This window comes from Carassius gibelio, chromosome A13 (genome assembly GCF_023724105.1).
Source record: "Carassius gibelio isolate Cgi1373 ecotype wild population from Czech Republic chromosome A13, carGib1.2-hapl.c, whole genome shotgun sequence".
NCBI lineage: Eukaryota > Metazoa > Chordata > Actinopteri > Cypriniformes > Cyprinidae > Carassius > Carassius gibelio.
This window is the reverse complement of record NC_068383.1, coordinates 13,747,829-13,762,584: the sequence shown is the minus strand read 5'-3', so window position 1 is coordinate 13,762,584 and position 14,756 is coordinate 13,747,829. Positions and strand designations below refer to the sequence as shown.

The following is a 14,756-nucleotide window of genomic DNA, read 5'->3' as shown; positions in this document are numbered from 1 at the left end:
GTTTGTTTCGCTGTATGTTTTCAATAAGAGTTCAGTTAATGAGTAAAAAGGAGGCCCGCTATACAGACATCCCCTCTGGTTAATTGCAACAAAACTTCTCAAATGGCTCCATGCCTCCAAGACTGGAGCCCCCAGAGCAATCAATAAACCACCTCGGCAAGACAAGTATGATTAACCGTGCAACATTTCTTTCAAAATCATTGTGACGTCTCAAAGAAACTGGCTTGACCAATCAGGACTAGCACGCGGAAAGTCATGTGGGTGAAATGTCAAGCCGATTGGAGGGCGGCAGGGAAAAAGAGAACTTTTGGAAGTTTATAGCTGCGAGTGCGCTCCTCGAGGAGAGCGAGGCAAGCGCCGCGATCGCGCGACGGCAGACGGGAAAGGCACTACTGGACGAGTACAATTCAGGACGACTCACATGATCTTATTGTATGGCCCCTCTATCGTCCATGATGAATTCATTTCAAGGGCCACTCTCACTAGAAGGAAAACAACAGGAACGCAAAAGTGTGGACAAAGAGGAGGCTCAAAGCAACGATAAAGCGACTGTCAAAGGATGTAAAGGCAAGGCGCTGTGTCTTCCGTTCAGTGTGGAATCTTTAATATCAGACAGAACAAGCAGGCGGACTTTATACACGTCATCTGAATCTGGTATTAAATCTCCGACATCCGGCGGAGATGAGCGGCTGAGGCTCTCGCCCATGGCTCTTTACGCAGATCGAAAGATCCCAGTGGAGAACGTCTCCAACATATCCGACTGCAAGAGCGGAGACATGGAAGAACTGGATGACAAGGCACAGTCCGGATGGTTTCAGACTCCCTCGTACACTTCTCCACCAAGTGAGTGGCTCAGCAGGGAAACCTGTCAATAATGTGGCATGATGATGCTTGACAATTACTAAACATGCAAAAATCACTAATAAATACCCTGGGAATCGATTAACATGAAGAATATATTTAATCAAGCTCATTTGGATTTGAAATTTAATTTTTGTATAAAAATTTAAAGAATTTAGCCTATGTGTTGAGGAAGAGCTTAATGTTATCTAAGAGTGGAATAATTGACCAGTGGGACACTTCTGCAAAGAAAAATGTATACCAGTTGAATTAAGACAGTTTAGTGGATCAATCTGATTTAAATCAAACAGAAATAAATTCTGAATGAAAAACAGGCTATCTAGCCTATATTTCCGTTTCTGTATGTTAAGATTAAGTGATTTTCCACATCCTAATATATCCTCATAAAGCTGAAAATAAACGTGTAGCTTCGGCAGAAAAAGGGAACTGTCAATGGAATGTAATATAATTATTAATGTAATATAACTATAACATAATTCCTTATGATAACGTTTAATTGAATTATTTGTTCGCAGGGCACTCAAGTCCACCTCCATGTCCCCTCAGAAAGCACAAGAACAACCGAAAACCGCGGACCCCGTTCACCACCTCGCAGCTGCTCGCTTTGGAGAGAAAATTTCGTCAAAAACAGTATCTTTCTATTGCAGAGAGAGCGGAATTTTCCAATTCACTCAACCTCACCGAGACTCAAGTTAAAATCTGGTTTCAAAACAGACGAGCGAAGGCAAAAAGACTACAAGAGGCCGAGCTTGAGAAACTGAAACTTGCAACCAAGCCATTATTACCTGCGTTCGCCTTTCCGTTCCCATTCGGGACACACGTTGGATCTCCACCCCTCTACGGACCGTCCAGTTCCTTTCCTAGACCTGCGTTACCAGTCCCAGGACTTTTCGGAGGGCCAGTAACCTACGGAATGTATTATTTGTCTTAATCAGGAGTCACCGTCTGTAGCGGCTGCTGCGGTTCTGTCAGTCACAGGACGAGTGAAGTCATAGAAAATAAACTTTCTTTAAAGAACTCTACTCCAATTTAAAATAAATTATTCTTGTGATCTACACAGTTTATACATAATGTGAGAGTCCCCAAATTGGCTTTAAAAGTGCAATGAATCTTCCCTGAATATTGAAGGCTTTATAAGTAGTAGGCTATACATAACCCGCTATGTGGCTAATTGTCTTAATGTCCAAGAAAATTAATTTCCAAGAGATTATTTCTACTGAGGGCACAGCCAAACTGGCAGGTGTCTAGATCAGCATCATTTGCTGATGCGCGTGATGTGCGAGAAACACCTCATGTGCCCTGACATGGATACTTCTGCGCCAGTTCCAACAAAGCTGTTGGATTCAAGAAATTACCGTATAATTATTACTAAGGGTTTTCTAACTTGAAGAGCTTGTTGCGAATGCCAGCAGAATTTTTACAGTAAAAAAAAAAAAAATTCAACTATGTCTTATGACATTGCTACTTTCCAATAGCCAAATTCAGGCTTAAATGGATAGTAGGCGAAGTGTGAGCCTTTTTAAAATGAATAGGCTAAGTGTATTTCCACGCAAACCAAATATTTGTAGCATATTACAAAGATAAATATGATTTGCTAAATGTAGCCTACACAGCCAATATGTCCGCTATAGGCTACCTCTACGTCTTTTAATTATTATTCATTTGACAGGTTACCCGGTTTATGTTGAAATACGTGATTTGTTATTCTGTTGGTCTTTACTGAAGAGGATCTAGATGCAGAGACAACCAGCATCGTCCATTATACCATAGGCTACTTTTTCTAAACTTTTCCTTCCGCAAGTTTTACATGCTGTTGGATCCGGAGGATTTTTTTGGCCCGTTTATTGATTTTTCGCCTGTTTAGCCATAATCCCTTCAGTAGACTACCTACATGTATGCTAGTTTGAAAGATTAATGTCTAGATTTGTATTATTGTAAATACAGGGCCTATATTACAGATTTTGCATTCCCTTTTTTGAATAAATTACAAATTGGATTGCTGATATTTATGCACTGTGTTTACATTTATCTTCTGTAAATTATTGTATATTTTATATGTATATACAAATTAGAAAAATAAACTTTTCATAAAAAAATAAATCTCATGGAGACTGACGTGTACAATGTCGTTATTTATAAATTCAAAAATACAAAGTTTTAATTAAATAATCCCCTAGACTTTTTTTCTAGGCTTATTTGATATCTTACTTGAACCAAAATGTGAAGAAAAATAAAAATCAATGCGCTATGCAACTCGCTTATGAGATTTGTAACAACTGTTCCATAGGCTAGCATATAGCTATTAAATTCGCTGAAAGGTAACAATAATTTCCTAGAAACGCGAAGATGCTAGTAATTATAAATAAACTATTAAGAAATAAAAATATTACAATAAGAATCAAAATAAAACATAATTAATATAAAAAGGTTAGACGTTTTTACGTTGAACATTCAATACCAAAATAAAAATACATGATCCTGAAGTACATTCCAGGTATTAGCCCTTCAGGTAACCACGGTAGCCTAATTAGTGTTATAAAATTCAAATTTCCGTGAAACCGACTGAAGAACACAGTTGCAACGCGTCTTCGTTTTTTTTTTTTTTTTTTACTATTAGTTCTTTCGTGAGTTTCACACGCCATCATTACATGGATTTGTGTATGGAACATCCAGCGAGATGTTTGTGGCATTAGTTGAAAGTCACTTTAGATATCGAAAAGCTTACATTTATTGGAACATGTAATACATATTTAAAGAGTTAAATATTGAATATATTTTAATATATTTTCCTTGACATTAGACTTTCAAACTTCTCGCCACAACCAAGTGAACAGTTTTACATCTGATTATTAATCTCAACCATATAGAATACATCTTTTTAAAGATTGCTATCATAAGTTTTATTAATTTATTACAAAAATCCTGCTCTGCTGAGACAAATGTTTAACGTCATAAATTGTTTGCATTCGATAAAAACTTTGGCCTACTTCTTCCTTCCTCTGACTGAGCCTTGACCAAAGCAAATGGATGATGTAACTCTGGAGGAAAGATAATAATCAACACATAGTTCTGATCATTGAGTCATCAGATATGAAACTTAATCAAACATTTATATGAATCTATCTATGACCATGAATCCACCCACATGAATATTGTGTCTTTAGATTAGCTGCCTGCATTGCTTCGGTTTCTACAGTCTTTGTGCTTTCTGACTCTGGGGTCAAGGAGAAGTCCATTGACTCACTTTCTTGTTGAATGGTTGTTGTTTCAGAGACCTCCTGTATGTGCATCCTTCTGTTGGGGTTTTTTTTTTCTTGTTTTCTATTGATTTGCATAAGATTATGATTAAAAAAAAAAAAACTTTAGTGATCAAATAGCAATAAAGGTAATTATATAATGCTGTTTAGCTGAAATATTGAAATTACTAGATAATGAAAGAAAAAGTAGAAATTCTATAATCAAAATGACTATCAAACCTTCTGCTCATTTTGGCTTTGTCAGATCTGAAATCTGCAGGATAGCCATGTGTTCTGATAAGATGATCTTTCCTCTCTTTGCTTGTTTTGAATCTCAGTCCACATCCTTACACAAAAAACTCATACTGAAAATCAATATTAACAAGACACAATCAGCAAAAAACAAATAAATAAATAAATATATAGAAATTAACAAAGCTGAAAAAAATATTTGCTTGTTTAAACAGAGTATTTTTGGAGGAGGAAATGTATATTCATAAATTTTTTGTTTCAGGTATTTATATGCCATTAAATTCAGTGTTTCAATGTTTCAAGCTACTACAAAACACGCACTGCATTTGACGCAACTTTCCGTTGAAACCAGTAGGTGGCAGCATTTCGCTACATAAAAAAAGATCTTTGCTCTCATTTAATTTGATGTATACACTTTTGTGCAAATGTATAATATAGTTTATGCAGTATTTCCACTGAGAAAGTAATATAAAAACATCAGATGTATAAGTGGTTAGCATGCACTATGAAAAACTGTTTTTGTTCTATCGTTCAATAGTTTTTATAGCTGCTATTCCTATATGGCAAGCAAATACCCAAATAATTCATGAAAGACTGCCTGGACTGACACTGCAATTCTTAACAACTTAATTAAACTGTGTAAAATAAAACTAAATCTAGTATGCATATAGTCCTACAAATACCACTGAAAGTGATCACACAACCTCTTACAACCAGTAACAGCAACATGTCCAATTTTACTCACTGCACTCCTATAACATCTATTACAATTACTAATTACCATGCATTGTTTCTCCGCCATGATCTGGAAAAGGGAGTCATGCCACTCCAAGATGTGCATCTTCAGCAGTCGGTTTAATGGAAATGAGCGCTTGCAGTTGGAACACACATTTAGATGTAATGAATTGTAGCTGTATTCATACCCTTCCAACATGTCAAATAACTGCCTGCATCCAACAGTGTGACATGACCTCAGAGATACTGGGAAGAGGGTTGAGAAATTAGAGGCACATTAAGAGGATGTTGCTCAAAATGTTTTCACCACTCATCCAAGTGAGGTCATCAGTAAATTTGGTCTAGGTTCTCCAGCACTTGACCTACAGTGACATTACTCATTAATAATACTAAAATCTAATCTGAATCCAAAACAATTTGTTGTAAATAATGCCACTCGGATTCCCTATTTTCAATTAGACCTTTCGTAGACCTCAATAGTTTTAAACCAGGCTGCAGCATTATCAACATGCTCCATGTATAACCCGTTTGCGATTCCGTGTCAAAACAAAAGCCCTCAAACTAAAGCCAGATGAGGGAACGCAGGGAGCACGATTGCATTAGAAACGTGTTATTTAGTTTTGGTACAAAACAAAGTATAATCTAATGAAAAAGATGTTTGTTTTATGGCCTTTTATATAAGTCTAAAAGACAGTGGCTACACTGTAAATAAGAAGAAAAAAGTCTAAGAAACTAAAAGCAAAACTGTCAAAACTGCACCTGCAGAATATAACCACAGGATGTCAGCAGAGTCATTAATCCAGTTATGCTTTTCATCCATCCAACCATCTTGTCACACATTAATATTAATATATTGATATACTGGTTAAAATATTACTGACAACAAACTAACATTTGAAATGATATTCTCTTACGCGATAATCACAATCAAGTGAACAACTGTTTTTTTTTTATTGTTTCATTATTAGTGCTTCGTGTCTTTGGCGATATTAATGCATCATTAATAACTGATATTCCAAGTGATTCTTTTAGTTTCCTTTTTTTTCTAATCAAAATATTAAAACAAGCCTGCATTTTATCTGGTATATGTTGTTTTCAATGGTAATCTTTTCATGTATTTTTTTTCTGTGTCCTCAAATTATATTATTATTAATATTTATTTTTTATTTTTTTGTAATATCCGTTTTGTAATAACGAACAAAACCTAGTTCCTCAATGACATCATCTTCCAGGAGATGACATAATTTGTGTTTGGAAAGTGGCACAAAAATAGGGTTAAGATATGCACCATATGGCATGCTCAATTAAAATTAGATTTTTTAATATATATCTTAATATATATCTATATATATATATATATATATATATTCAGATGCAAGTCATAGAATAAATTTAGCCTTCAGATGATCTCTTTTACTCTTTTTTTTATTGTTTCTGTTATTGGTTATTTAACTATTTAACTAAATTGTCAAAACACCATTTAAATAGAATAGTTAATTTAGCATTTTCATATTAATGTCACTTAAAAAGTTATCTATCTATAAAATAAAATGGAATTATATCAAAAGTAATTTATACATTCTGCGAAGGTTTAGCACAGGTTTCTTGCCCCACGCAAGGTGACATCTTACCCTGGTTGTGGGCCTCTATGAATAATTTTACATTTTGTTCTAAGACACCCTTACAATTTCCCTTAATATCACAGCCTCATCATCCTGTAGAGGCTAAACTTTCTTAATATGTTAGTTTAAAAGTAAATGCACATTCTACTTAGGGGTGTATCTCTCCCCATCTTATCTTACTAGCAGTGGATTCTGTGAGGTTTTGAGGCATTAATTTGAACAGAATTACACAAGCATATTCACTTCGGTTACAGTTGAAAAGTTGAAAAGATACAAAAACTACAAGCTACCATTCTGTGATGTATATAGCCTAGAAAACTCGCTTATAAAAATACAATACAAAAGGTTTATTTATTTTTTGTGTCTCGAAAAAATCCTGACACATTTACTGCTGTATGTGACTCAGTTAGTGACTGGTTTGTTGCTGTTACCGGAGGAGGAGGTCGTGGTCTCTTCATGCTAATATACCGGATAACCGAGGCGGAGCTTTACTTTCAAGTAGCCGAGTTCCCACAGAAGCCCACGAGTCCCGGAGCGAGTGAACCATGCGTTACACTGGATTATTTATTTCACTGCTTTCGTTTGTTTATACATGGGGTGAGCGCCAAGAATTATGAGAATCATTTTACAACGCGAATCATGTCACAGTGGGTGATGTGATTTTAATTTACTGATTACACATACTGATTTGTTTATTCACTGTTGCTTTAGAGAGTCTTGAGGCAGCGAGTCCAGCTTTGCCTCATGTGATGCGCTATGATGTGATCCGACTCCGACCTCAGGCACTGAACGAGCGAGCGAAGAGGAGCGCCCCTTCTCTGAAGGTCCAGTTTAGTTTTGTTAATCGAAACATTATTGTAATCTTTTGGGATGCTGCATTTGACTTTTTATTCATGCGTGCTTGCTTTCACCCGTTTAGACATATCCTGAACAACTTGAATATGATTTGGCTGTAGATGGGAGGAACTTCACAATTTCTTTGCACAAAAATAGGTGAGAATGTGACTATATAGAAATGCATAACAATTTATGCTCTAAGTCTAAACAATATGTGGAGGCCTTGTATTCATACCAAGCCAAAAAAAAATTTTATTCAACAGGGAGCTTTTAGGAAAAGATTACACCCTCTCACATTATACAGAGGATGGGATTTCAGAGACAAAGTCTTCAGACAGTATTGTATGTTTAAACAGTAAAATAGCTTATTTCTGTGAATGTGAATGAATATAATACTAGTTAACTGTGCACATTCCATTCTTGAATTCAGGATCATTGCTACTATCAGGGACACGTCCATGATTTTGAAGACTCTTCAGTCAGTGTTGGACTTTGCTCTGGAATGGAGTAAGAACATTTTACAGGCATGATTGAATGTTAAATGAATATATATACATACACACTGAGTCTGCTTTGTGTACAGTTAAAATATATTTCAGTTCAATTACTTTTTAGATTGTGCCTTTAATAAGTTTATTTGGATAGTGTCCAATGTTTACTAAATGGCCCGCAAATATTTCCTCCACTTTTCCCTCCTCCACTTCTCCATCTTTTAAATATTGTATCTTCTTCATCCTTCAGAGGGTTTCTGAGGGTCAAAAATCAAGTTTACTTGATTGAGCCCCTAGAAGAGTCTTTGGATGGTGACCATGCTATTTATAAGCAAGAGCATTTAAGGACCAAGCAAGGGGCCTTTGGATACATCAATGACACAGTCTATAACCTTGCTCCAAAGTCTAGTGGGCTGTATAAAGGCACAAATATGGTAATGATATTCTAATGATTCATTTCAGTTCATGTTTATTTGTATAGTCCTTTTTAGAATACATATTGTTTCAAAGCAGCTTTACAGGAGATATATTACAGTGAAAAGTAGTTTGAGGTGACTATGTTAAAGCAATGTCCATACTGCAAAACATTGCAGTTAATTAATGACATATTAAAGCAAGTAACATCTCTTAATCTCTTGTTTAATTGAAGCTTATTATATGAGACATATATTTAGTGTCATATATTTAACCATATATTTAGAGTTTGTTTCCAACATTTCTACTTTCTACCTATTTCATTATTATGCAGCATGTTTAATTTTTACCTCAAAAGCCTCTTTATGATGTGTTTACCATTAACAGCTTTATGACAATATCTTTACTTCAATTTATAATCTTCAGAAAGACAAGGCCCCCAGAGACGGACAGCGGATTGTTGAGATGGTTTTGGTTGTTGATCATACGGAGGTATGTATGAATTTGGTTTAATGGAAAAAATATCTTATCCTGATGTGTTGTGTTTATACTGTTAAAATATATCTACACGTTTTTCTTCAGTACAACAAGTTTGGAAGTTTTAAAAAGATTCAAGAAAGAATGATGTTGGTTGCAAATCACGTGGACAAGGTATCATACAACTTTCAACTGTTCTTAAATAATTAACAGGTTATGCATGGTGATTACAATATGATTTTCAAAATAATGTTTATAGATATTATTTTGCTCATGTTCAGCTTTACCGGCCATTAAACATACGTGTCAGGTTGGTTGGACTCGAGGTTTGGTCTCAAAGAGACTTGATTGATGTCCACAGTATGCCAAATCTCACTCTGGAACGATTTTTACAATGGCGTCAGGATAGCCTGCTCAAGAGGAAGAAACATGACAATGCCCATTTTATCACGTGAGTCACTGACTGCTCATCTTAATCAGTTTCTGTGCTTTGAATGCCACATTTTAACTCAAACTAAACACTGTGTATTACTGAAAGCTTTAAAACTTTTCTTTTTATTTTTTTAAATAGTACTGAACAACAAAAATTCCTTTAATGCCTTAAATTCTCTCTCTCTTTTTAATCAGTGCTGTAGATTTTGAAGGATCTACAGTTGGGTTGGCCACAATGTATGCTATGTGCTCTCCATCCTCTGGTGCTGTGAATGAGGTATAATTATGAGCATATGTTTATATATGTAAATGAACAGATTAAGAAACGGCATAGTACTTTCCTAATTTTTTAAAGAAAGCTTTGGATGTGGTGCATGATGTTAATGACATAAGATGTTTTCTTCTTTACAAAGGACCATAATAAAAATCCCATTGCACTGGCTTCTACCATTGCCCATGAAATGGGACATAATCTGGGTATGTCACATGATAATCCAAACTGTGGATGCTCCTCTGACAAGGGCTGTGTTATGTCCGACACCATTGGGTGAGGCTAATTGAAAATACTTTTGATTTGAATGCATTTATGTAATGGCACAAGAGATAGGCAGCTATGAAATGTTTTTTTTTGTGGTTTACTGTTTTCACAGACCATAATTAAAAAAATATATATTTTCCAACAGGTATGTTTACCCTGATTCCTTCAGTACTTGCAGTCAATCATCCTTAAAAGCGTTTTTGCAGAGATATGACACCAGCTGTTTACTAGACATGCCAAATGATGGTGAAATATATGGAGGCCCAGTTTGTGGAAACGCTTTTGTTGAAAAAGACGAGGAGTGTGACTGTGGAACTGTTGAGGTGTGACATGTTGTTTTATAAAATTAACACAATTTTGGTTTGTCAGTTAATATATGAATAGACCTGAGAATAGACCTGTGTATTTGACTATTTATCCACTATCGTTAAAAGTTTTGGGGTCTGTAAGAATACAATAAAAACAATACTATACTGAAATATTATTATAATTTGTTGCGAAATATTTCAATTTAAAATAACCATAATTACAATTTAAAATAAGTTTGCTATTTTATTATGTTATAAAATGTAATTTATTCCTTTGATGGCAAAGATGAATTTTCATAGTTTCTCAATGATCCTTGAGAAATCATTCTACTATACTGATTTACTGCTAAAAAAAATTCTTATTATTATCAATCAATCAAATTATTTTTTTGGAAAATGTGATAAGTTTTTCAGTATTCTTTGATGAATAGAAAGTTATGTCTTTATTGTTTCTTCACTTTTGATCAATTTAATGTTTCCTTGCTGAAAAAAACAATCAGTTTCTTTAAAAAAAAAATCTTACTGATCCTAATTATAGTTTTTCAAAAACAAAACATTGGTTGCATGCCAGAATACTTCCCCCAAACTTTTTAATGCTAGTGTATTCTGGAAAAATTTTTTTTTTTTTTTTTTTTTACCACAATAATTTTTTATTTTTATTTTAGGAATGTAACAATCCCTGCTGCAATGCCACCACCTGTCGACTTACAGAAGGTGCCCATTGTGCACATGGAGAGTGCTGCCACAATTGCCAGGTATCCACAAAGCTTCCCACCAGGCTCCACAGGAAGATCATATTAAAGTTGTTATTGGACTGTAAATACATGTAAAAGTAGATTATTGTCTTAATTTGTTTTGTTAATCCTCCCTTGTAGCTGAAACAGCCCAATAGCCTGTGCAGAAAGAGTACTCATGACTGTGATTTGGATGAGTACTGTACAGGAGTGTCAGCCTTCTGTCCGGAAGATGAATATAAGATGAATGGACTCCCTTGCAATTATAATCAGGGCTACTGTTATAATGGACAATGTCCAACACATAAGGAACACTGCAAGATGTTGTGGGGATCAGGTACTATTCCCACTGAGCCATTTCTTTGGATGCTCTTTGATGTTTTTACAATTTAGCACAAAGCCTTACAGTTTTTTTTTTTGTTCAATTATTATTATTAATTTTTTTTGTAAAATAAAGTTTCATATAGAAATTGAGGAAAATTATAACAATATATATATATATATATATATATATATATATATATATATATATATGAATATTTTATATTATATAATATATAATTTTATATAAAATCAATCTTTTACATGTTTAGATGCTGAAGTGGATGTTGACAGTTGCTTTCAATATAATGTTATTGACAGAACCTCAAAGAGTGTTGAGTAAGTGTTAACTTAACTTTTCTTTGATGGCTGAAGACTAAAAATAGTATTATTTTGTACATTATTTTCTAATGGCACAACATTATTCTGAATCCTACAGGCACATGATGTGTGGGAAAATATTCTGTTATGGTGGGAATGAATATCCCATAACCAATAGAAAATCTTTTGTAACTATTCAGTCAAGAACCTGCTATAAGGCTGTAGATACCTCACCCACAGATGACTTAGGGATGGTTCCAGCAGGCACCAAATGTGGCATTAATAAGGCAAGTGAATAATGAATGTATATTTCCTTGCACAAAATACAATGTGTATGAAACCGTTAATTAGTTAGTATATATATATTTATATATTTATATATATGTTATTATTATTATTTGATTTTTTTTCAATCAACAGGTGTGTTACAACAACCTTTGTCAAAACATTAGCATATACGGCTCTGAGAACTGCTCTGATAAATGCAACAATCGTGGGGTGTGTGATTTATTTTTTTATTTCTATTTTCCCATTTCTTTTATGTTTCTATTTTTTTATTAAAAAAAGCATTATTGCATGCAGTGTTTGTCATTCTGTGATGCTGTAAAAGTCATTCAATATTTCCATTTAGTCATTCAGATCCATTTTGAATTTGCCTTAGAGACAGATCATATAAAAGCATAAACACATGTAATCATATTTCTGACTTCTATTTTAAAGGTGTGTAACCACGAGAGGAAATGTCACTGTGATCCAGGATGGGCACCACCCTACTGTGATGTTAAATTCTCAGAGCTTCAAAAAAGTAAACCAATTACATCCTTACCATATCTGTACTACTCCATGAAATTCAATCATTGACTGAACAAATCTAATTCTGTACCATGTCACATGTGCCTTTACAGTGAGAAAAGAATCTGTCATAATTGGTGTGACTGTGTCTGTAGTCGTTCTTGGATTGATCATTATTATTGGTGCACTGGTCTGTCACAAGAACAAAATAAAAGAATTTAGAAAGAAAAGGTAGGATCGGTTATGCAAATGACAATCATGAACTATCAATTTCTGTTATAATTTCAATTATTGTTCTATTAATGAAGGACATTCTGTTCTAAAAGGTCTTTGAAGGACATCCACACTTCCTCAGGCCAGTGTAACCCTGCATTCCAACCAGGAAGTGCAAAGAACAGCCCCAGATGCACACAACCACGCATAAGTCAACCAACTTTCCTGGAGTCGTCCACTGCTCTGGCCTGCAAACCTCTCTATTCTAGAGCTATGCCCTCTAGACAAGCACCATTGGTAAAGTCTTTCATTTAGCCTTGAAAGCCCAGTTTAATTTTTGCTAACAAAAAGTCCATTTTAGGATGAAATTCATCATCTTTCTATCACTTATTTCTTATTATGCACAGCCTCCAAAGACTGCACTACAAACTAGGACAGAACAGGTAGTTTATCTTCTCTACAAATGCATGTAATTATTTACAAATATTCTAGGCTAAAATTGTTTTAATAAAAATGAAAATGTACGTCCCTATTTTATTAGTTTGAGAAACCTTCCATCCCACCTCCTGGTATTTCCAAAAACATTCATCCTGTTCAGGTGAGGCCCGGATTGTCTCAATTTTAACTACCATTCAAAAGTTTGGGGTCATTAAGTTGTTTTACATTTTAATAATATTCATAATATTTTTGTTTTTTTTTTTGCTGTATTTTTTATTAAATAAATGAAGCCTATGTTAAGTATAAGAGACTACAAAATGTACCCACCCAAAACTTCTGAACTCTACTGGATAATTAAGTATTATCCAGTAATATTGGTTACTTTTATTGACTTTAAGCTCTTTACAGATGTAACATAAAACAGATGATGTGAAAATGCAGTGAGACTAAAGAGCATTAGGTCATGTCTAAAACTTTGTTTCAGGTAAAACCTCTACCTCCACCAACGAAACCTCTTCCTCCATCAAGACCATTACCACCACTGGCATATAAACCTGTAAGAGGCCATTTTTCAACATTTACGTTTGAATAATTAAATAAAAAAATAGCTCCCCATCCTACTGACACAAAGAGAGTTCAATACTATTAACCGCTCTTTGTTTTGTTCTGATAGGAGTCAAAAGCACCTCCAGTGCCTCCTGTGAAACCCACTGGGATGCAGCCAGCATTCATTCCACCTCAGGTGTTGTAATGTTTTTCTGCTTTTCATTTAGCAGTTCACATTTAAACTATAAAAAGCACTTTCAATAATCCGAAAAATTGGATTGTTAATGCTGATTTATTTATTTATTCAAGCTGTATAAATGAATGTCAGTATTTTAAAAGCTCTTTTACGTTCACTGTAGGTAATCCAGAAAGTTGCACTGAAACCTCCCGTCAGGCCAAGATGATCTGGAAAAATATGAGTTTCTCTGAATCATTGGGAGCTTCAGAAGGACCTTGGTATACAAAACATGGGCCTCAGTTTACGAGCTGAATGAAGATTGATGTTTTTTGTAAAATCTCTCTGAATAATAAAATGAAGTTAGGGAAATGGTAAAATTGAATGAAAAATGTGTACTGTCGAAATCGCTTTACACTGTTGGTACGTCTTATTTGTAATCTCTTTTATTGTATTTTGGCTTTCTTTTTCTTTCTATTTAAAAATAATGATTTGCCACTGTTTACAGTCAGTTCAGATTGTGTCACTATGCAAGTCTAGAGTTTCTCCTTCACATTGCTGCCTAAGGGTCTCTGATATATAATGTTTTTCCCCAGTGCATTATGGTGCATTCAGTCCTGTTTCTGCAGCTGTTCTGTGTTTGCAATTTTATATCTTGTAATTGGGACTTTATTTTTTCATTATTTTATGTAGAATTCCTTGTTATTTCCCCTATGAAATTACAAGAGGGTAAAGTCTTGTGTCATATACCCTTTCTGAAACATAATCTGTCCTTACTTTAGTGATTTGCTTAAGTTCGCATTTTTCCTTATTTATAAGTTTTTTTTTCCCCTCTTGTGATACTTGTGGTTTTTGCACTCAGACAAAGGCGAACATTCGCTGTTTTTTGCCCAGCTAATATTTAAAATCCAAACGTGCAATGATCTCAGCTGGTCTGATTTTACTCTTTAAATATGAGAATGTTTTTGTACTATAATAAAGTTTTTCACATTACTCTTTTAATCAGTTTATTT

At 34.5% G+C, this 14,756-nt stretch overlaps 2 protein-coding genes and 1 pseudogene across 2 annotated transcripts; 2 read left to right on the top strand and 1 right to left on the bottom strand.

Moving 5' to 3' along the window:
• The first annotated feature begins 272 nt into the window (after positions 1 to 272).
• LOC128026220 (homeobox protein MSH-C-like) lies at positions 273 to 2,959 on the top strand. The gene is made up of 2 exons (XM_052613084.1): positions 273 to 843; positions 1,377 to 2,959. Exons 1-2 carry the CDS (start codon positions 435 to 437, stop codon positions 1,790 to 1,792), a joined length of 825 nt encoding a protein of 274 aa, XP_052469044.1. The 5' UTR covers positions 273 to 434; the 3' UTR covers positions 1,793 to 2,959.
• An 885-nt stretch (positions 2,960 to 3,844) lies between these two features.
• On the bottom strand, positions 3,845 to 5,904 carry LOC128026596 (zinc finger protein 511-like; annotated as a pseudogene).
• Positions 5,905 to 7,135: 1,231 nt separating this feature from the next.
• On the top strand, positions 7,136 to 14,745 carry LOC128026217 (disintegrin and metalloproteinase domain-containing protein 8). The gene is made up of 25 exons (XM_052613078.1): positions 7,136 to 7,303; positions 7,418 to 7,530; positions 7,626 to 7,699; positions 7,807 to 7,885; positions 7,974 to 8,050; positions 8,285 to 8,468; positions 8,875 to 8,940; positions 9,031 to 9,099; positions 9,207 to 9,376; positions 9,553 to 9,634; positions 9,771 to 9,904; positions 10,041 to 10,218; positions 10,869 to 10,958; positions 11,079 to 11,274; positions 11,531 to 11,597; positions 11,698 to 11,866; positions 12,000 to 12,077; positions 12,300 to 12,384; positions 12,485 to 12,602; positions 12,698 to 12,881; positions 12,992 to 13,027; positions 13,126 to 13,182; positions 13,507 to 13,578; positions 13,696 to 13,764; positions 13,928 to 14,745. The coding sequence occupies exons 1-25, from the start codon at positions 7,252 to 7,254 to the stop codon at positions 13,970 to 13,972; spliced, it is 2,544 nt and encodes an 847-aa protein (XP_052469038.1). The 5' UTR covers positions 7,136 to 7,251; the 3' UTR covers positions 13,973 to 14,745.
• Positions 14,746 to 14,756: the final 11 nt, after the last annotated feature.